Source organism: Bubalus bubalis, chromosome 2, assembly GCF_019923935.1.
Source record: "Bubalus bubalis isolate 160015118507 breed Murrah chromosome 2, NDDB_SH_1, whole genome shotgun sequence".
NCBI lineage: Eukaryota > Metazoa > Chordata > Mammalia > Artiodactyla > Bovidae > Bubalus > Bubalus bubalis.
The window spans coordinates 114504530-114527988 of NC_059158.1; the positions used below are offsets into that span (position 1 = coordinate 114504530).

General features: G+C 39.5%; 1 protein-coding gene across 1 annotated transcript in view; it reads left to right on the forward strand.

Moving 5' to 3' along the window:
* Positions 1–23459, forward strand: part of MAP3K19 (mitogen-activated protein kinase kinase kinase 19) — a 52366-nt gene that overhangs the window by 20410 nt on the left and 8497 nt on the right. The window contains exons 6-10 of the mRNA XM_006062927.4: positions 2878–2974; positions 10603–10681; positions 11610–11869; positions 18009–18052; positions 19972–22419. Coding sequence (XP_006062989.3) covers positions 2878–2974; positions 10603–10681; positions 11610–11869; positions 18009–18052; positions 19972–22419 — 2928 coding nt within the window. The remainder of the gene's footprint in view (positions 1–2877; positions 2975–10602; positions 10682–11609; positions 11870–18008; positions 18053–19971; positions 22420–23459) is intronic.

A 23459-nucleotide genomic window follows, 5' to 3' on the forward strand; every position in this document is an offset into this window, starting at 1 on the left:
TGTCAGGAGTTTGTAGGGATCACACATCTTTTATTTTTTCCTGTGCAAAAATTATAAATTATGTTTGGGTATTCTTTCTCTTAATTTTCTCACCATTATTAATTTTCCTTCTGGTTCTTGTTGAGACTCTCTTGTTTCAAATTTTTCATAGTAGCAAGAAAGCAGAGTGATTATGAATTCTGTAACCAGACTTCAGAGTCTGGGTGTGAATTTGGCTTGCTAGGTGACCTTGGTTAAGTTACTTAACTCCTCTGAACCTCATGTATAAATGGAGTAATAGTTTCTACCTTTAGAGTTTTTGTGAGGATTAAGTTAGCTAATATGTGAAAGGTCCAGCAGTGTCTGGCACTGTATGGATAAATGCTAGTCATTGTTATGGGTTTTGCAGGTAGTTTGCCCATACTCTGCATCTTCCAACTTTTCCTCAAGGACCAAATAATAAATGAACTGAGCAGTTGAGACCAACCGCAGATCATTAATCAACATAGAAACTTGAAATGAGAACCAGTTATATATTTAACACTAAAAATTAGTGTTAATTAGTTTTATTCAGCCTAAAAATTTCATTGAAACACTCTAATTATATGAAATGGAAGAGATATATTCTGAAGTCTCATAGAGTGTTCTAGACATGATATGAAAAGAAATTATATATACTAAGAAGGAAACTTCAGTGGTCACTAAACATCTGAAACTATCTCCAACATTTCTACTAACAAAAGCATGCACATTCAAACAATCAGATCATATATCACATTACTAAAAATGAAAATTGATAATTGATAAGTGAGAAGGTAGTGAAACAGACTTATGCACTGCTAGCGGACAGTAAGTAGTAAGTGTAAATTTACTTTTAAAGCAACGTATGTAAAAAAAATTCTAATATTCTTCAGATCAATAATTGCTTATAATTCCATATCTAAGAATCTACTCTAAAGAGATAATACAAAATTGGAGTATTACTTGTAAAGATGTTCACAGCACTATGTGTGATAATGAAGAATTAAAAACTGCCTACTATGCATGATGGGGTTTATATCATAACACTTATGGGACTTACTAAACATCTTTATGACCCTCTGATAAAATTCCATTAAAATGATATTTAGTTAGTAAATTGCTATGTAATTTATACGTCATAAGTAAAAAAGCCAGTTATGAAATGACATGATACAGCTCTATTATTAAACACTTAGGAAAAAGAAAATATCCTGTCTGTGTGAACAGAGTTTGCTTTTTATTTGTAGGATTATAGGTGATTTTGTCTCCTGCTCTTTAAAGAACCGCTGTTTTGGTATTTCTACACATTTTATAAAATAGTAATCCCCTACCACTCATGCTTTGTAATTGGATGGGAGGGAGAAGAAATTTGCCAGAGAGTGGTAGAATTTTTGAAATGCAAAGAATAAGCAGTGAAATTGACAACAGTCTAGGATCAGAGCGAACCTATCCAGCTGTCCCATCTGCCATTGACAACCAGGATGGTTTGAGGTAGGACCCCTAACCTGTGCTGGGAGGTAGAGAATGCTTTACAAAGCGTGTACTGCTGTATAAAGTAAAATATGATAACTAAGCTCTTATAAGTGAACACCTTCCACCAAGGGGAAGGGACACTTAGGGAGTTTGGGATGCTCAGGTACACACTACTATATTTAAAATGAATAACCAACAAGGACCTATTGTGTAGCACATGGAACTCTGCTCAATGGCATGTGCCAGCCTGGATGCGAGGGTGGTTTGAGGGAGAATGGATACATGTCTATGTGTGGCTGAATCCCTTCCCTGTTCACCTGAAACTACTGCAACATCGTTAATCGGTCTCACCCCAATACAAAATAAAAAGTTTTCAAAAAATTGAACACCTAAAATATTTTAATGGTAGTGATAAGTCAAATGAACAAGGTGAAAAGATTCCCACTCTCTCTTGGGAATTAGTGAATGAAATATCAGAGGCCTTATGATAAAGTCTGCTCGCTTGTCCAACAAACATCTGCATTTAGGGCAAAGACTTTTTATCCAATAGTCTGCTTAACTAGACCGTTCATCTGGGTCACAGAAGCCAGAATGCTAATTATAACATCCAGGTAGGACGGGGTATTTTAACTACTACTTGCATCTATCACTGTTCTAACCACTAAAAGGGGCAAACTCACCAGCAACAACTTCTAAAGGAGGAGCCTATCAACAACAATGCAGTCTCGTAGAAAACATTTCTTCTTTCGAGAGTCAGGAATACTTTTTGTAAGTCAAGCTGGTTGTTTTTTTTTATAAGTTAAGCTGTTTTTTAACCATGTTTTTCAGCAGTGTGATCATTTTCTAGATCGTAAAAGGGAAGTTTGAGAAGTTGCATAACACGATTAGATCAGAAGGCTGTCATAGTGAAAACTTCAATCAGCTTTGCTGCCTCCTTTCAGTCTAAGGTTATATCTGCAGCTTCCATGTGGGGCAAGGATTTCCACCCTCACCATCTGTAAATGATGCCCCAGGGAGGCATTATGGAAAAGACCATGTTCCTTTGGGGCTGTTCACTGGCTGTGGCCAAAGGATTCTTTCCAGTTACCCACTCGGATGGAATTGTTGGCAGCTTAACAGCCTGAATACAGACATGATAAAGTATAAAATATTGAATTTCTCTGTGTTTATGCAATTTCAGCTTTGATCGTCATCTTTGATTATGCAATTAATCACGTTCACGTCTGTCTAAGCCTGGTGCTCTGGAGACAAACACGTTCCCATTATTTTAGTCCTGAATACTTTATCCGATTTAAAAGGAATCAGCAGTGTGAAACTTTAGCCTAGAAAAAAAAAAAATCAACATTCACCCTGCCAACCAAGTATTACACTGAAAAACTGAGTTTCTATTTTATGATATTTCAGGAGTCTGACCAAGATGATTACTGCTCTCATTCCATATTGATTAGTGAAGAAGGAGATCCAAGTGGTGATGGACAAGACTGGCAACCCAGGACAGAAGGTATCCATCTTCTGTCCTTGATGTGTTTACAAAGACAATATTGATTATTTGGATTTTCCCCCTAATTTCAGTCATGCTCAGTGCAGAGCTTTGAAATCTCAGACAAGCATAGAGGAAAAGAAATCCTAGCCTTTGGTCCATATTTGAATCAGTGAGTCTTGGCAACCTATCCAGTCTCTCCTTTGTTCTACTCTACTCTAGCTCAACCTGCTGTTCTCAGCTCCCTCCTTTTTTGTCTGGTAGCACCTTTTCCCTCACTTCTTTTCTCTCAAAATCTTCCAGCAGCTATGGGGATCTGTTCTCTTCCGTGCATGTGTGCATGCTAAGTCACTTTAGTTGTGTCCGACTCTTTGTGACGCTATGGACTGTAGACCACCATGTCTATCCTATGGATTCTCCAGGCAAGAATACTGGAGTGAGTATGCCATGCCCTCCTCCAGGGGAATCTTCCCAACTCAGGGATTGAGCCCACTTCTCTTATGTCTCCTGCCTTGGCAGGTGGGTTCTTTACCACTAGTGCTACCTGGGAAGCCTTATTCTCTTCCAGGACCAAACATTTCTCCATTAGCTGTCATCCCAGACCTCTTCCCTTGACGGGGGAGTTGGGGGACTGAACAAAGAACTAAAGGCCAAAGTTGCACTCTTGTATTCTAGGAGGCCATAAGTCTGGAATTTTCCAAAACAACACCCATTCCAAATGTGTCATCCTGTCCTATCCCTAAATGCCCTTGCATTGAACAGATCACAAGGTATTTACAGATTCTCACTGCAGAACATAGTCATCACAGCGATCACATTTGTCTGTCATCTACTCCCCTATAAACTTCTTAAATGAAACGTTTATTTGAACTGCTCCAATCTCTTTTCTGGTAATTTTCCTACTTGCCTTTCTAACACTCCAGGGAAGCTGCCCTCTTGGATGTCTTTTTTCTCATCCCCGTTAACCACCCTGAAGGGCTAGCTTAGCCACTGTCTCCTTTGACCCCTTATGCAATGCTGCCCTCTTCTGGGAAGCCTCCCATCTTTCCCAAACTCACTCTGTACCTCCTTTCTCCTGGCTGAGGGCAGGGAAGAAACTATAAACATCATGAACCCTGAAAGACCTAATTAAAATAAACAAGTCCTGATCCCCTCCAAGTAGTCCTTGTGATCTGCCTTTGAGTTTCAAAGACTTCAAATCTGAGTTCTCAGAAGCCCAGTTGTGTCCCAATCACCTTCTAAGAGTTTAAATACTGTGTTTATTCAGCTCAATTTAGAGATGACATACCATTTGAGGTGCTTATAGGAATTGAACCCGGTTCTCCTGAATTGTAGGCAAATTCTTTACCATCTGAGCCTCCAGGAAAGTCCCTTCATATTAATAATTTTTTTTAAAATCAATTTGTATGTAATATTTTAGATTTTCATGTAGGAACCATAACACTTAGGCAGCATCTCAACTAACTTCTTGCAGTTTTAAGCTTTCATAACTTGAGTTATACATTCTAAAGAAGAAATTATGTTTCTAAGTTTTCTTCTCATAGTTGGTAAGAGTCTTCAGTAAGCTAGTAACTCTTTCAAGTCACAAAATCTGAAATAAAAATGTTTGGGGAATTATTGTGCATTGTATTCATCTTAAATAACAATAAATCTCTTTAAATTCCATTTACATACTTCTAACATACCCCAGGTTGTTAATGTTTAAGTGTTTGCACACTTTATAAAGACTTTATGCACATACATGTGACTATTTGATGGTAGATATGCACATTTAATCATTTAATTTATATCTGTTTGTTCATTGTATTATTCTTTTAAAAAGGAAGCTTCACTAACTAAAATATATATAAACTCTAATGTTTAGATCACTGCCCTGGTCTTTAACAGCTAAATATTCCTGCAACACACATTTGCTTTCTTATGAACTTTTACTGATGGTAATTTATAAAATACAATTTGCCTCTCATCCCAATCCCTCATCCTTTTCCTTATTATAAAAATCTTCTTGCATTCCTTAATCAGCTATTTTCCCAGAACATATCAGATGCAAACCTTGTAGACTGGAAATTGAGCATGTAAAATTATTATTTTCGTGAGTGTATGAGAACCTATTTTCTAAAATTACTAGGCTTACAGTGTATATCTATCAGGATTCTTAGGTGCAGATAACAAAATCTGCTCTACTTGAGTGAAAAGAAAGGAAGTTTTAAAAGTTACTAGAAAAGTTCATAGACCACTGAAAAACAAAGGAGAAGAACAGATCCCAGGTTGGATTGTCATAAAGAATTCTTGTAGCTACATCTCAAAACTGGTCACTGACCCCCAGATCACACTGCCTCAGCCACAACTAGCATACAAAATGCTTCTGCATTGACCTTAGACCCTCCCTCCGCGGTTGACACCCGTATCAGCAAAAGGATACCTCCATATTATCTTCTCTTGTGTAACTCCTGGGTATCCATCTCTCAACTCAGCTTTCTGAAAACTAGTGGCAAAAAAAGACTGGTAAATGCAGCTGTAAAAAATTCTGTTGAAAATCATGATTTAGGAAACTATCAAAAGGTAGAGAGGTTATCAAAATATTTTGAACCTTGATTCCCATCCATTTAAACAAAGCAAGTAGAAAACACAGAAAAGTAAGACTTTTCTGGAGAAAATAATTTTTCTTCATTGAATGAATTAGGCTAGGCCAAAGAAGTTTTTGTTTTAAAAATTTAGCACTTATATTAATAATTAATCATTTTCTGACTTTATGAATATCATTTGCCCCTTTTCTGCAAGAAAGTTTATGTTTCTGGTTGTGTTTAAATGATGCCTCTTAGTTTCTCTCTACTATAACATTTTCTGGTGGGGTTAATTTGCATCTTCTTACTGGAAAGATGCATTCAGATAGGAGCAAGTGTTTTATTTTCACATGTGACAGTACATCTGCTTTCCTGGACCACTCTTAGGTTCAGAAGCTCCTATGATCACTCACAGTGTTCAAAAGACAAAACAGAGAGTATATATGTTCCAAGATGATTTCAGTGTCAGAAAGTTTTATAATATCCTTCCCCCCACCCTGCCATTTACGACCAAATGTTTTTTCCCCATTTAGGAACCATTAACTTTTCACAATGTCTAAAAAGTCAGGAATTTCTTATACTTGCTATTGCATCTTACTTCCTTGGTTTAAAAAAAGAGAAATCAACCAATTAACAAATTTTTAGTTTATTAAATCTACTTAAAAACATTCTTGGTTAAAAAAATCATCTAGGTTTATTAGTCCTCAATGATTCTAAAAATACAGTCATTGTTAAGAACATGTTCACGTGAAGATACTGCCCAATTTTCTAACTTCTACAGCAAAGTCTAATTGTGCCTAGTCTTACAGAGCATCCTTTTCACTGGCGGTTGAGTTATTAGGAATGTATGCTGTATGTTTTTCTTACTCTAACACGTCAGCTAGGTGTTTGCCCTCAAGGATGGCTACAAAAATGGCATGAAAGACATTCATCTGCCTTCATTACAAAAGTGGCTATGAGCCATCTCACAACCTCATGACTGTCAGTTTTTTCATCTCTAAAATGAAAGGTTTGGGTCCGATGACCTCAAAGTTCCTCCCAGCTCTATAATCCCAAGCCTGTCATTTTGTGCTACATAGTGTGGTGATAGGATATTTGAAAAGTTAAAAAGAAAATCCACTATTCCAAGGGAACTTCATTTTTAGAGATTGCAAAAAAAAAAAAACAAAAAAAACCCACGAAACTCCTTTTGGAAATATTTACCTTTTTTAAATGTACCACTCTTATAAATAACACAAGCATAAACATTTAACATTAAAAATGCTTTCCTTATGGTGGTTCCTATATATTTGACAAAATACCCAATGTCCTTTAAAAATAATAAAAACTTTAATTGATACGCTGATGGTGATTAGGCTTCCCAGGTAGTGCTAGTGGTAAAGAACTCGCCTGCCAGTGCAGGAGACCTAAGAGACGCAGGTTCGATCCCTGGGTCAGAAAGATTCCCTGGAGGAGGGCATGGCAACCCACTCCAGTATTCTTGCCTAGAGAATCCCATGGACAGAGGAGCCTGGTGGGTTATAGCCCATAGGGTCACAGAAAGTCAGACATGACTGAAGCAAGACAGTATGCACACACTGATGACAATAGCTATTAAGTAACTTTCCCAAGGTCCCCCCGGAAGTGGCAGAGGAGGGATGGAGATCCAGATCTCTCTGATTCACGACCTGCTCAAATCTTCTCTACTATACTTCGATCAATGGAGCTGATTAAAACCATGGCTCCTCCAGCATCCACAGACTGAATGAATGGCTCTGACAGATAGATGGATAAGCTGAATACTGGGAAAAGCCCTACATCTTCCTGGAAGGATATGCCTCTATGTTCTACACACACATTGCACACTTCTTTCATAGTGCTTATCTGGCTATGCTCTTTGCTTTCTTATTTATAGTCTCTGCTAAGGCCACAGCTGTACCTTCTTTGTTTCCTTACATTTAGCACAATGAGTTACACTTGGCATATACTTGATAAAAGATTGTTGAATAGGAAAAAGTGAACAGGTGAAAATCTTAGATCAGATCAGATCAGATCAGATCAGCCGCTCAGTCGTGTCCGACTCTTTGCGACCCCATGAATCGCAGCACGCCAGGCCTCCCTGTCCATCACCAACTCCCGGAGTTCACTCAGACTCACGTCCATCGAGTCAGTGATGCCATCCAGCCATCTCATCCTCTGTTGTCCCCTTCTCCTCCTGCCCCCAATCCCTCCCAGCATCAGAGTCTTTTCCAATGAGTCAACTCTTTGCATGAAGTGGCCAAAGTACTGGAGTTTCAGCTTTAGCATCATTCCTTCCAAAGAACTCCCAGGACTGATCTCCTTCAGAATGGACTGGTTGGATCTCCTTGCAGTCCAAGGGACTCTCAAGAGTCTTCTCCAACACCACAGTTCAAAAGCATCAATTCTTTGGCACTCAGCTTTCTTCACAGTCCAACTCTCACATCCATACATGACCACAGGAAAACCATAGCCTTGACTAGACAGACCTTTGTTGGCAAAATAATGTCTCTGCTTTTGAATATGCTATCTAGGTTGGTCATAACTTTCCTTCCAAGGAGTAAGCGTCTTTTAATTTCATGGCTGCGGCCACCATCTGTAGTGATTTTGGAGCCCAGAAAAATAAAGTCTGACACTGTTTCCACTGTTTCCCCATCTATTTCCCATGAAGTGGTGGGACCGGATGCCATGATCTTCGTTTTCTGAATGTTGAGCTTTAAGCCAACTTTTTCACTCTCCACTTTCACTTTTATCAAGAGGCTTTTTAGTTCCTCTTCACTTTCTGCCATAAGGGTGGTGTCATCTGCATATCTGAGGTTATTGATATTTCTCCCAGCAATCTTGATTCCAGCTTGTGTTTCTTCCAGTCCAGCATTTCTCATGATGTACTCTGCATATAACTTAAATAAACAGGGTGACAATATACAGCCTTGACGAACTCCTTTTCCTATTTGGGACCAGTCTGTCGTTCCATGTCCAGTTCTAACTGTTGCTTTCTGACCTGCATACAAATTTCTCAAGAGGCAGATCAGGTGGTCTGGTATTCCCATCTCTTTCAGAATTTTCCACAGTTTATTGTGATCCACACAGTCAAAGGCTTTGGCATAGTCAATAAAGCAGAAATAGATGTTTTTCTGGAACTCTCTTGCTTTTTCCATGATCCAGCGGATGTTGGCAATTTGCTCTCTGGTTCCTCTGCCTTTTCTAAAACCAGCTTGAACATCAGGAAGTTCACGGTTCACGTATTGCTAAAGCCTGGCTTGGAGAATTTTGAGCATTACTTTACTAGCGTGTGAGATGAGTGCAATTGTGCGGTAGTTTGAGCATTCTTTGGCATTGCCTTTCTTTGGAATTGGAATGAAAACTGACCTTTTCCAGTCCTGTGGCCACTGCTGAGTTTTCCAAATTTGCTGGCATATTGAGTGCAGCACTTTCACAGCATCATCTTTCAGGATTTGGAATAGCTCAACTGGAATTCCATCACCTCCACTAGCTTTGTTCGTAGTGATGCTTTCTAAGGCCCACCTGACTTCACATTTCAGGATGTCTGGCTCTAGGTCAGTGATCACACCATTGTGATTATCTTGGTCGTGAAGATCTTTTTTGTACAGTTCTTCTGTGTATTCTTGCCACCTCTTCTTAATATCTTCTGCTTCTGTTAGGTCCATACCATTTCTGTCCTTTATCGAGCCCATCTTTGCATGAAATGTTCCTTTGGTATCTCTGATTTTCTTGAAGAGATCCCTAGTCTTTCCCCTTCTGTTGTTTTCCTCTATTTCTTTGCATTGATTGCTGAGGAAGGCTTTCTTATCTCTTCTTGTTATTCTTTGGAACTCTGCATTCAGATGTTTATATCTTTCCTTTTCTCCTTTGCTTTTCGCTTCTCTTCTTTTCACAGCTATTTGTAAGTCCTCCCCAGACAGCCATTTTGCTTTTTTGCATTTCTTTTCTATGGGAATGGTCTTGATCCCTGTCTCCTGTACAATGTCAGGAACCTCATTCCATAGTTCATCAGGCACTCTATCTATCAGATCTAGGCCCTTAAGTCTATTTCTCACTTCCACCGTATAATCATAAGGGATTTGATTTAGGTCATACCTGAATGGTCTAGTGGTTGTCCCTACTTTCTTCAATTTCAGTCTGAATTTGGCAATAAGGAGTTCATGGTCTGAGCCACAGTCAGCTCCTGAGCCACAGTCAGCTCTTCAAATTCAGACTGAAATTGAAGAAAGTAGGGAAAATCTTAAAGGACAGACAATTCTGGTGTGGTTCACACTAGGATTTTGAATTTTATTTATTTTTTGTTTATATATTTATTGATTGTGCTGTGTCTGCATTGCTGCCCAAGGGCTCTCTCTAGTTGTGGTGAGTGGGGACTGCTCACTGGTTGCAGTTCCCAGGCTTCTCATTGCAGTGGCTTCTCTTGTTGCAGAGCCCAGGCTCTAGGCATGCAGGCTTCAGCAGTTGTGGTGCACGGGCTTAGTTGTCCTGTGGCATGTGAAATCTTCCTGGATCAGGGATTGAACCTGTGCCTTGGCAGGCAGACTCCTATCCCCTGTACCACCAGGAAAGTCACCACACTAGTTTTTAATGTCAGTTTGTTTAATGTGCTATTTTGTAGGCATGCATCCATTCTATAAGTTGGAACTTTCTGTCTTAAGGGTTATACTAAAAGTCGCTCCTTGGAATCATATAAGAGATGACCAAATGACAAATATAAGCAAGTTCCGATGGGGCAACATAAATTATCTCATTTAATTCTCACAACAGTCCTGTGAAGTAGGTGATATCAGTCACACTTTACAGAAGGAGGCCTTGTTTTCTCCATTCAGGAAGAAAACACTGCTCATCATAAAGCTTTATTTTACCTCTGGAATGTTTTGTTATAAAAATTCTTTGCCCTTTAAGCAAGCATTTATTTAGGACAGGAAAGATACAAAGATGGTTAAAACTCAGGTCCTAGTTAATGTTCATCATGTAATTACTAAGAATACATGAGCCAAATAACCAAAAATAAAACATTTGATTCCTGATTACCCCTGGAATTCATTACTTTCTTCTTCTTATTACTGACCTGCACTTTCATAGGTGTTGAGATTATTGTTACTTTTCCGAGAGATGTCAGCCATCCCCAAGAAATGGGCCAAGAAGATTTACAAGAAAACAAGTAAGACGTATTATTTGAAAGGTTAGATTGGAATTAAAGTATATACTTGTGTGGCAACCCACATTCAGAAAAACATCCCCAAGCAGGGGTCATAATAAATAATTTTGTGGCAAGAGCTGGATAATAAAAGTTTCATGCTTTGTGGGCCATATGGCCTCTGTTCCGATGAGTCAACTCTGCAGTTGTAACTTGAATGCCTCCATGGATGGTATAGAAACAAATGGGTGTGGGTATGATCCAATCAAACTACCAAAGTGAGACTGGAGGCTGGATTTGGGCCAAGGACCATCATTTGCTGACCTTGCAGCAGTGCCACTCAAAACAGAGTTCTGAGGTCCTCCTGTTACCAGTCAATAATGAAGTCAGTATAGAACCTGGACATGTAAACCTTTAAAAAGGTTTAGTCAAGTAATTTAGTCAAGTAATTTTATATTTATTGATCTGATAGTGGAAAATTTTTTTATTTTCATGTTTTCAATTTTTGTTTAATGTTTATAGCCATTCACTTTGATTACATTTTACAAAAGTTTCAATCCACAATGCAATGTAAAATTTTAAATGGATTCTTCACCAAAGATAGTTTGAGAAGTACTGGGCCTTTGGAGAATGGTCAAAGGCCTCTGGTCAATGCCTTTGGAGAAGTACAAGGGTGCACCCCCTTATCCCTGCCTTTTCCTCCTCTAATTCCTCTGCTTGAGGAAACAGAGACTGGGAAAACCAAAGTGTGAGTGGCAGAGGGCTGCTGAGGTGGGGAGCAAGTCAGAGAATGGGGAGATCTTGTTCTTTCAGCAATACAGCTATTCCACTCAGCAGTACCATTTGGAAATAGTTCTCCAAACTTTTCAATGATGTCAGGTGGGCTAAGAACTGGAGATCCAGAAGACATGGGGAATGACTTTTAAATTAAACTATTTCCTCCCCCCTTTAGTCAGATAACCTCAGGGCATCAGGAATGGACACCAGCACATTCTGTTTCACGTCCAAAAAACATTGAGATGGTGGGCTTCAGAACAAAAATGGTAACCACGGAGCCTTTACTTGCAAAGAAAGAGGAACATTCCCAGGAACCCTTCAATATGAACTTGGGCTTTTCGTTGCCAAGACCTCACTTAGAAACGATAATCTCCAAGTCTGTAGCCAGAGAAGATGTTCCTCACTTTCTGAAGGGGCAGCCAAGGAAATCTGAAGGTGAGTTCATTGAATTATACAGTGATTCCTTTATTCTTTGGTCAATAAATATTTCTTTATTCATCTTTTTCTTGAGAATTTGAAAATCTTTACAGGGAATTCATATTTGGTTGATCATTATCTGTGGGAGCTTTGGGGGGCATACAGTGAGGATACTTTCATTCAAGATTTGAGTTAGCTGTTCTATCTAGCCCAAAACTTATTTACTAGATAGCACACTGATGCCAGCGTTTCCCCTTAGTGCACTGCTATCTTTGATATCTGCTTAACACTGTCCTAAACCAATTGACCTAAACCACCAGAGACAAACTTGCAGCCCCAAATTTGGCATTTATTGGCTTATTACAATGAGGGGCATTGCGCAACAGAGGAAATGTCAAACAAAGGAGAAAGAAAAAAAAGCATAATTATGATAGGATTTGGGTACCAGAAAAGTGAAGTCGCTCAGTTGTGTCTGACTCTTTGCAACTCCATGGACTGTAGCCTGCCAGGCTCCTCTGTTCATGGAATTTTCCAGGCAAGGTTACTGGAGTGGGTTGCCATTTCCTTCTGCTGACCCAGGGATTGAACCTGGGTCTCCCGCACTGCAGGCAGACTACTTACCATCTGAGCCACCAGGGAAGCATTAGGGTGTGAGAGTAGAGCTTAAATGAAATTTTTAAATGAAACAGCGTTTAAAAAAAAAAAAAAAAGAAACAACGTTTAAATTTTTTTTTTATTTTAAATTTATTGCGGTAAAATGTTCATAACATTAAATGTACTACTTTAACCATTTTTAAGCATACAGTTTAGTGGCATTAAATACATTTACATTGTGGCATGAACATCACCACTGCATCTCCAGAACTTTTCATCTTGTAAAACTGAAGCTTGACAGCCACAGGACTTTTTTTAATTTATGCTTTCATTATTTATATATTGATTATTTTTGGCTGTGCTGGGTCATCACTGTGGCATATGGGCTCTTCATTGCTGTGTCAGGGCTTTCTCTAGTTGCAGAGTGGGGATTTCTCTAGTTGTGGTACTCAGGCTTCTCACTGCAGGGCTTTTCTTGTTGTAGCTCACAGGTTTAGTTGCTCCATGGCATGTGGAATCTTCCCAGACCAGGGATCAAACCCATGTTTCTGACATTGGCAGGCGGATTCTTAACGCTGGACCACCAGGGAAGTCCAACAACCATTCAACTTAAACTCTCCTTTCTCCTGTTACCTCTGATAGCCACTGTTCTACTTCCTATCTCTATGAAATAGACTATTCTAGGTCCCTCATAAAAGTGAAATCATTGAATAGTTGTCCTTCCCTGTCTGGCTGATTTCAGTTGACCTGATGTTGAAGCTGTGTTTCTAGAGGCTGTGTGTAAAAGTCAGCATCAAGCTGGACTGTGATATAGACCCAAGGGTCTTATTCCTTGAAATCTGTAAAGTTCACTCCCAGCTCTCCACAGCCTCTGTTCAGCCTCCTCTCTTTTCACTCTTCCTCACCAGACGATAAACATCAGCACCACCAAATGTCTTCCATTCCCAGAACAGATATGTGAATATTTTCACATACTGTTTTTTCCGCTGGAACATTAAGCCATCCTTCAGGTATGCTCTTAGATATGCCTTCCTCTGGAAAGTCTTCCTGAATGTCTCTAAGACTGGGTGAGTCACCATGCCTTTGGTCTCCCATAGGATCCTAACCTTGTCTTCAACCAACACACATCATGCTAAATTGTCACTATCTTTTTATGTGCTGGTCTTCACCAGACGACAAAGGCAAAAACCATCACACCTCCCCACACAAAGCTCCAGATCTGACATGTAACTATTTAAAAAAATATATTGAATTAGTAGCAACAACAGCAGTAAACATTTATTGAGTGCTTATTACTTCAAGGCACAAATGTTCACTGATATAGCTAATATTAACATGCTTGTTTTATAAATGAGGCCTCAGGAGGTTAAGTGTATGCTCAGGTCACATAGCTAGTGGGTTACAGAGGCTGGGTTCAAACCTGGACCCCCATCTCCAAAGCCAACATAATTAAGCACCATGTCACATGTGTTCAGAGCTCACAACTCCCATCTGAGCCTCACTTTAATTATGAGGGGAAAAAAAGGAGAAACATAGTTTTCTAGAGGAGGTGAGTTTAGAGAAAAGGAGGGGCAGTTGGTACAGGTACTAAGTGGAGAAAGGATAGATGGAGAAACTGAACTGGACATTGTGGAAATAGCATTTCTCTTGGCCAAACCACAGAGAATCTTGAAGATGTAATAAAAGCAGCACATTCAAACAAAAACAAACTGGGTTAGGTCAGTATTCTGTAATGGGGTCTGCTCCATAGGTGTTATGATCTTGTCTGAAAAAAATCAGCTGGGTTTACCAGGCTGGTGTTTGTTCTCTTAAAAAAAATTTTTTTTGTTTACATGCAATCTTAAGATAATCAATAAATGTTGTTTAAGAAAAATTCAGAAAAGACAGATGAGCAGAAATAAAAAATAAGAAATAAGAAGCACAAATACTGTTTCCGGTTTCTTCTAGAATGCAATTCCACATTTTTAAATAATATGTTTATAACTACAGTGCTTGATTGCTCATAGATATTAGAATTTAAAAATTTAACATTACTATCTGCATACAAGGCCATCTTTGAAATCTTTGTGCTTTAAAAAATTAATATTTCATGTCTCCCTTATTATGACTAGATAAAATATCATTCACAGCTGAGCCCCAGACTGTGCTTTGATGGCATTGCTTTTCTTTTGAGACATTCTATTTATCCTGGCTTTAATAACCGCTTCATTTCAGCATTTGTTTACTTTCTGTATATCTGTCACTAATTCATCCCCATCCTGTCTAATGGACCTGAGAAACGCACCTCAGTACAGGCAACTGCACACCAGGTAATTCATTGGTTTGTTTTGTTTTTGGAGACATTACTCCTGGAACACTCTGCCCTCCTGTTTCACCCTGTGTTCTTTGGTCCTTGGACCTCCTGACCAGCTGTCTCTCTGGGAGTTCCTCACTATTATCCTGGAAGTGCCTTGGCTGTCTGTGTTTGACCCCTGTATGCTGTGTACACAGCTTCCTCTCCCTTGGTTTATACCTCATTTGGCAGGGGGTGGGGGGGTACATAATTTCAGGAGCTTCCTGAAGAAGATGCATGGATTATATTAATGATAGTTTTCACTGTCTCAATTTCCTCTGAGCTTTTTTCTTTCTTCCTGTTTTCTTCTCCATATTTTCATGTTAGAGGCTGTTCCCATATGTCAGTTGATCCTTGGTGATTATTGGTTTTTAAGAGGGGGAGTCTAAAAAGTGCCAGGGGCTCACGGGGACTTGTGGAATGGGCAGAGACGTGAATGGCTGGGTGAGGGATTTCTCTCAGCTAGTTTTCCAGTGAGAAGAATCCAGCCTCCTGCCTGTAGGTTATAAGACTGGAGTGTCACATGTCAAGGTCGAGGCTTTCATTTATCCTCACTTTTTCACTCCAGCACCCTGTTTCTGCTCTCAGCTTTACCTAGCACCTTAGCATCTTTCAGGCTCTTCAGAGAATACACTTCCAGCCAGGAATGGAGAAGAGCAACCCTCAGCTATTGGGGCAGGACAGGGAGTCTGGAATCTACTGCTCGTACAGACTGAAGCAACCCCTTGTTTCAGTCTCACTTGCATCCCCACCTTTAGAGGTGTCTGGTATTAATATTTTCAATTCCTTCTCCTTTCTGGGGTTCTCATTTCTTGTTGAGTTCTCCCTGCTGCAGAGAAAGCTGACAACTCGACAGGTTATTATTTATCTATATAGTTTTCACTGTCTGAAATTTCACTGATGTCATGCGTGTGCTACTTTACCTGCTGGGTTTCTGTTGTTGTTCTTCCTTACCTTTTAATTATTTATTTATTTTTTGTTTGGCTGGGCAACTTGCAGGATCTTAGTTCCCCAACCAGGGCCCCGGTAGTGAACGCACTGAGCCCTAACCACTGGACCCAGGGAGTTCCTTTCTTTCCCTTTAAAAAAAATTAGTTTACCATCATTTTAGTGGAGTTTGTGGAGAGAGAGGAGGAAAGTTTGTACATTCAATCTTTTAACTCATACTTTTAATTCAATACTCTTTTTATGAGACTGACATGCTACCTACTGCCGTAAGGAGGCAAGTTTTGATACACATTTTAAAAGGCTTTCAATAAATATTATCCCATTACCTTCTGGAAAGATCTTACCTCTACATTCTCATCAGAAATATAAAGAGTGCCTTTCCATCTCTTGTCATTCCTCATCAATACTGGAGAGTATCCCTCTAAATATTTATAATAACTGAAAGATTTTTTAGCTCAGAGGATTGTACCTATGCAGGCAACTATAAATCATATTCCGTTATATTTCTAGTATTATTTTGTAATATATTTTAAAGTCTCAACCTCTAGAATACAACCTCTACGAGGGCAAGAATTTAGTCTGTCATTCACAATTATATTGTCATCATCTGGGACAGTGTTGGCTACTCAATAGGAACTCAGTAAATATTGGCTGAATAAATGGATAAAGAATTGGGGTGGTTCTTTGGCCAGTTGTGGCTAAGCAGAATGCCTGCGTCCTTTCTTATTGGGATCCTCTTTTTAGGTGACCGTTTTTTGCTTTAGAATGGCTTCTCTCCCTGTGATACATCTCAGAGAGATTTCTTGAAGTGAAATTTCGAAATGGCAGCCTGTGCCTAAAAAAGGACCTACAGACATTTTTTTTTTTTTTTTTTTTGCCTTCAGAGTATTTTTAAAAAGAAGGCGAGGGAGATCTCACATAAAGTCTCCAGCCCTCTGGCTTCCCTTGGCAATTGGAAGATCTAGCAGTGCTGGATTACCCAGCCGGAACGGACAGCACCAGCTGAAACTGGGAAATGGATGCCCCAGTAGTTGGGGCACATGATTTTAGTTCACCACTGTCCCTACTTGCCCCACTTCATCCATTTATGTGCTTTCTTCTACCCACTGCAATATTCTTGGGCTTCCCTTGTGGCTCAGCTGGTAAAGAATCTGCCTGCAATGTGGGAGACCTGGGTTCGATCCCTGGGTTGGGAAGATCCCCTGGAGAAGGGAAAGGCTACCCACTCCAGTATTGGGAGTCGCCAAGAGTCGGACATGACTAAGCTACTTTCACTTCAACCCTGATTACGTTTGGAGCCTTTGGCTTCAACTTTAAGCTGCAATGGTGAGTGGGGTTTTAGGGACCATTGTGATGTTTTCGTAAGAATAAAACAACTAGGTTTTACCCTTCCTGGTAAATTCCATCTCACCATTCCCTGCGCCCCTTCAGACTTTATGCTCTATCCCATATTTGAGTTCAAACAACAGTTGCGAGACAATAATACGCAAATATTTTCACATTTCTGTGAAGTCTGGGTTTTTTGAGTAAAAAGCATTGGGAGACCAATTTAAAAAAGGATTGAAGGACAAATATGGCTTGGAAATTAGAGATAAGATATTGCTCCAGAAGATCAAGGCTGATTTTGCCAAATGCCATTTGCTTAACTTTCTAGGGTAAGAAACAAACAACCAAGACTCAGAGACACATTTCCCCTTTCTCCTAGGGACATTAGCATACATTTCATAGTAAAGGTCTCTCTTTCTTGGAAGGGAAAGATGGTTCGAACTGCCGACATTCTCTGTAAGCTCTGAGTCTCCTAATTTCAGGGTCTCCTCCTGTGGTGCAATCGCACCACATGTGCAGGGAAATATCTGGTTCTCATTGCACCAGCTTGCAGGGAAGTGCGGTGCAAGGAACTGGCACTGGGATGAGTCACAGGTGATAAGTGCTCTATTTTCTGATCCAGAGGGCACGTGTTTCCAGAAGGAATATAAATAAAAATAAGTAAATAAATGTCACATGATGTGTGTACAAATGTTATAAATATAAAACATATGTATAACATGTATTTATATAAAAACTAGTATGTTAAAATAACACCCCCCTAAGTGGCAGTAGTTTTGTGTGGTAATTCTGCACCCACCTCCATGTAGATCACATCTGGAAAAAACTTCATTTTACCAACTTTCCCTCAAACCTCAGAGACAGGATCACTCCATCCACATCCCCTGGCTTAGGGCTGACTATGTTCACTCTACTACTAATACCTAATAATAATTACTATTATTTTTCTTGTTACAGAGTTTTCTATCTCTGACATGAAGTATACTAGCCGAAGAATTGAGGTAAGAGTAGTTTTGAGCATTTTTGGCTTACGAATTAAAACCAAAGAATCTTGTCAGAGACAAATTCTATCAAAAAACTCAGAACCCAAATCCTCAGCATATAATCTTGGAAAAACAACAACTCACATATAGTTTATAAAGGAGCAAATAATTTCTGAGAAAATTATATCTTGACGTGTATATATATTTTCTGGGTATAGTTCTCCACATAATGAAGTGAGTAGCTCTTTTGGACATACCTAATTTTTCTTTTTTTAATGCATTGAAAAGTTAGGTGATTCTTTTTCCATGGTAGAAAGATTTTCCCGGTTGTCTCATTTGTAAGTAAAGCATTTTGAAAGAGGCTTGCAGTTCTCCAACTGTCTGACTCTTCTGTATCCTATAAGTCTTTGAGAAAACACATATATATTGCTTAGTGTTGAAAAAAAAAAGTTCATTTGCCTTAAAAAAAAAAAAAGGCTGCTACTAGGGAGATGTTTAAAGCACTGGAAGAATCTGCTTCTAATTTTGAGAAGTCATGTAGGCAATAAAACTGGGGAATTATACTGTGTCTCTGGTGTTTTTCATGCGTATTTCTAGTCAGATTTCTTTTCCTCTCTTCTAACACGCGGGTGGCAACAGAATGAAAATTAAACATGTAGCTCTTAATTACCACTCATGATCTATGCTTTTCTATGCTATATCATTAGGTATCAAATCTATATACACAAGGCCACAGTGAAACATGTAGAGTGTATAGCTTAACTGACCAAAAAGCTAAATATTATATATTGGGTTACACTGACCTCTAGAGGCTGATAATAATAAGGCCTGGCGTGATGCAGTCCATCGGGTCACGAAGAGTCAGATACGACTGAGAGACTAAACTGAACTGAATTTGAAAATAGTTGGAAAGCCAAGGAAATTTTAAAAATTTAGTGAGCTAACTTTCTCTTTTTAGATTTTTTGGCCACACTTCAAGGAATGTGGGAACTTAATTCCCCAACCAGGGATCGAACCCACACCCCTGGCAGCGGAAGTACGGAGGCCCAGCCACTGGACCATCCAGGAAGTCCCAGGAGCTAACTTTCAAGTGTATAGCATGGCAGATTTATAAGCCACCTTCAGCAAAACAATTCAGCCAAGCAATGAGGAGTAGTTGTGTTCCATATGAAAATTCTGAGTTGGTCTGAATGATCACAGAGTAAATAAATGTAACAGCAATTTTAAGCTGTTCTAAGTGGGAATTTTCGGAGAAGGCACTGGCAACCCACTCCAGTACTCTTGCCTGGAAAATCCCATGGACGGAGGAGCCTGGCGGGCTGCAGTCCATGGGGTCACTAAGAGTCGGACACGACTGAGCGACTTCACTTTCACTTTTCACTTTCATGCATTGGTTTCATGCATTGGAGAAGGAAATGGCAACCCACTCCAATGTTCTTGCCTGGAGAATCCCAGGGACGGGGGAGCCTGGTGGGCTGCCATCTATGGGGTCGCACAGAGTCAGACACAACTGATGTGACTTAGCAGCAGCAGCAAGTGGGAATTTTAAGTTTTGGATAAATTCCATGGAAAGTAAACAGGAAAGAGAATAGATACAAAGTAGAAATAAAACAGAATATAGATAGAAATGACAATAGAAATCTTTAAAAATGTAAATGTTTTATAATTTATATGATAGAGACTTTATTTTTAATAGATAAGCATGAATCTTGTAATGTTAATATTAATATTAGTTTTTAAAAGTATTGTCTTACCTTGGTCATAAGAAAACACCAGGAATGAGATTTTAGTTTTTTAAATTGTGATCTCCAGGATAACTTTGTACTTTAAAGCCCTTCCTAAAGAGAATCTTAAAATCTCTTCACATTACTTGAAACCAGTTAACATGAAATGCATATGTGTTTCTACATTCATTAATTTTCTTTCTTTCCTTTTAGTTCCCTCTGCCACCACTATCATCTCTGCCCAAAAGATCTGGTCTCCTTACTATACCCCTAAGTCACAAGGATCAAAAGGCGAGAGAAAGAAATATGCCACACCTTGTATCTTTCATACCTAAGCTCTCAGAGCCTATTAGTCAATCTGATGAATTTAGACCATCAAATAAGCAGAAGGAAGCACCGATCAAGATGTTAGCAGATCAGACTCTCAGATCCTTTGACGGTTCTATTTGGTCCAGAAACATGTGCTCTTTTTGGAAGTCTCACCATCACAGACAACACCTGGAAAAGGAAGCAAGTAGGAAACCCAAGGAAAGAGAAGGATGTGTCAACATTGAAGTCTTTCACTTTGAAAAAGGACAATCTTTAGTGTCCCTGGAGAATTTCAAGGAAGGCAATTTTCCTGCAGATAGGGAAGAGGATATTGCCTGCCATGGTAATGAACTGAGAAGAGCAGAAGAGAACGCTCCATCTCTTTCATCAGGAAAGAAAGGGGATTCAGGAGCCAGAAACTATGAACAAGATTCAGAAATTGGATATACCAAGCCAATCAAGTTCCAAGAAGCCCTGCCATCAGATATAGGTCTAAGCCAGGATAAAGGGACTAAAAGTGATAAAGCTGATTCAAAAAGTGCTTCAGCACTTAAAGGCGAAGCAATTGAACTAGACCATATTTCAGAAGATTACTCTGTTCGTAAAAGTTTGTCTGATGTAGTCACTGATGGCCGCATTGAAAAGCTCTCAGAAGATCATAGCAGCATGGAGACAAGCACAAAAATATCAGTAGCAGAAACAACCAAACCAGAAATGAATGGGACAGTGCCTCTTATCCACATCACTTTCCCTGGAGATGAAACTCCCAAAGAACCAGCAATAACCAAACCAAGCCTCCAAAAACGAAAGGGCATCCTTCGTAGCAATAGTAGCTTGAACATACTTGCACACCAAGAAAATGACAGGCATAAGGTGAAAACCCAGAGAAATAAGTTAGATTCAAAGACGAAGACCAGTAACAGGACACCTCAAAATTTCATGATTTCCACTGAAGGTTCCGTGAAGCCTACCACGCATAAAACCAGTATAAAAACTCAAGTTTTTCCTGCTTTGGGGCTTGTGGATCCCAGACCTTGGCAACCATCCAAGTTTCAAAGGCGAATGCCACAGACAGAAAGGAAGCAATCTGCTTACCAGGCTTTGAAACCTAAAAAGCCGTCATTCCCTTGCCTCTATAAAAATCCAGGAATAAAAAAGTCTTCTGTTCCTCTCTCTGCTCAACCAGCAGAGCCAAGACTGAATTACTTAGATCTGAAGTATAGTGACATGTTCAAAGAGATCAATTCAACTGCGAATGGGCCTGGAATCTATGAAATGTTTGGAACTCCTGTTTATTGTCACATGCGAGAGGCTGAACGGCATGAAAACAAGTATCACCGAGAGATATGCTCAGCTCCATCAGGCAGATGCATCACCAATAAATGTCGATCTTCACACAGTGAGAGGAGCAGCAATAGCCGAAACAGACTTTCTCAGAAAAGACAGCATAGTAAACCCCCCAGATCTTCTCTTGGCATTAAACAAAAGCACAGAAATTTAATTTCTAAAGAAAAGGATTTCCAGGCTGTAGGTAGCACCCTACAAGATGCTGAAACTGGTGATGGCATTTCAGAACCAGGGTGGCAGATTAAGTCTTCAGGAAATGACTTTCTATCTTCCAAAGATGAAGTTCAGCCCATGAACTTGGTTCAGGCTCATGAGCAGTTCACTGAACAGAATGATTTCTTTCCTGTCTCAGATTTGTCCATTGTTGAAGAAGTCTCTATGGAAGAGTCGGCTGATGAAGAAGACATTTCTAACAATCAGATACTTGCCACGAGCCTCAGAGGTCTGCATCAGCTTGAAGAGCTACGCCACCAGACCCCATTTGTCCTTTCAGAAAACAGCTGGGCAGTACCCAGTGAGAAGAGTTCCAACATGCATGTACTGCAAGAAGAGCAGAAGGTAGCATCTCCCGGTGAAACAAATGCCAACCAAATTTTAACTAACGATGTAGACTTTGATAGTTTTTCAGATAAGTCAAAAACTCTTAGGAGTTTCTCTTCCCAAGAGAAACAAGAAAGTGTAACTTCTCAAGCATATCAACACTGGGCGTTTTTGGATCATGATAGTTTAGCTAATGAGTCAATTCCATATCAAACACTTGGAAAAACTTTAAGTGATGCAGATTCAATTTCCCAAGAAATTCTAGACTCTGTAAAGAATGAAGAATTGACAGATGAACTCTTAGGTTGTCTAGCTGCAGAACTATTAGCTCTTGATGAGAAAGATGACAACTCTTGCCAAATAATGGCAGATGAAACAGATCCTGAAAGCCGAGATTTTGTCCTCAGCAAGAGAGGAAATACCATGCAAGAATTAGGTAGAGAGGCAACAAATGTCAAAATACAGGTTGGTATAACTAGAATCAGGCTTTCCTAGTGGTTCAGACAGTAAAGAATCCGCATGCAATTCGGAAGACCTGGGTTTGATCCCTGGGTTGGGAAAATCCCCTGGAGGAGGGCATATCAACCCACTCCAGTATTCTTGCCTGGAAAATTCCATAGACAGAGGAGCCTGGAGGGCTATAGTCCATGGGGTTGCAAAGAGTCAGACACAATTGCGTGACTAAGCACCGCACATCACATAACTAATAATCAGAGATTCACTGGGGCGGGAAGGGACCTCAGAGACACTCTGCTTCAAACCCCTTATTTTCAAATGGGGAATCAGAAACCCTAAGGAGTTAAACAGTTTCATCAAGGTTTCATTGTTTGGTTGCAAGTTTGGAATCCAGGTCCCCTGACTCTCATGCTGTTTTCATTATGCTGCCTCACTTCTAGAATTTAGCTAGCCTGACACTGCATTGGAATCACTTTGGGCACATTACTGTAGCAAAACTACTTACTAAAATAGGTAGATATTATATATTTGGTGATGATATTTTCAATCAACAACTAACAGCTGGGAGATAATTGTGGGTAAAGCATTACTCTAGGTGGTATGTGAGATACACAGTCCCTGAAGTGGCTCACCATCTAGTTCCAAAAAACATATGAAGACACGAAAAGATCTTTTCTCAAAGATTCCCTGCACTTGAGCATTTGTTGCCAAATGGTTTGCTTTAATAGAAAAATATTGATGCCTCCTATGTTCCTGGTATTGGGATAAGAACTGGAGACATAATAGGGTACAAGACACAGCCATTGCTCTCAAGAAAACATAAGCAATAATCCTGAATACATTAAAAAAAATTTGTTTGGCATTGGAGTTGGGATGGGGAGAAGAATATTAACAGGTGGTAGGGTTATGGCTGTTTTAGTTTTCACTGAAGTATATCACCCTCCTGTTCTACTAAATTTTTTTTAAGATGAAAGTTTTTGTTTGTTTGCTTGTTCTCCTACCCCAACAGACTTGGAGTTTGTTTATTGGCTGTACCTTGTGGCATGCAG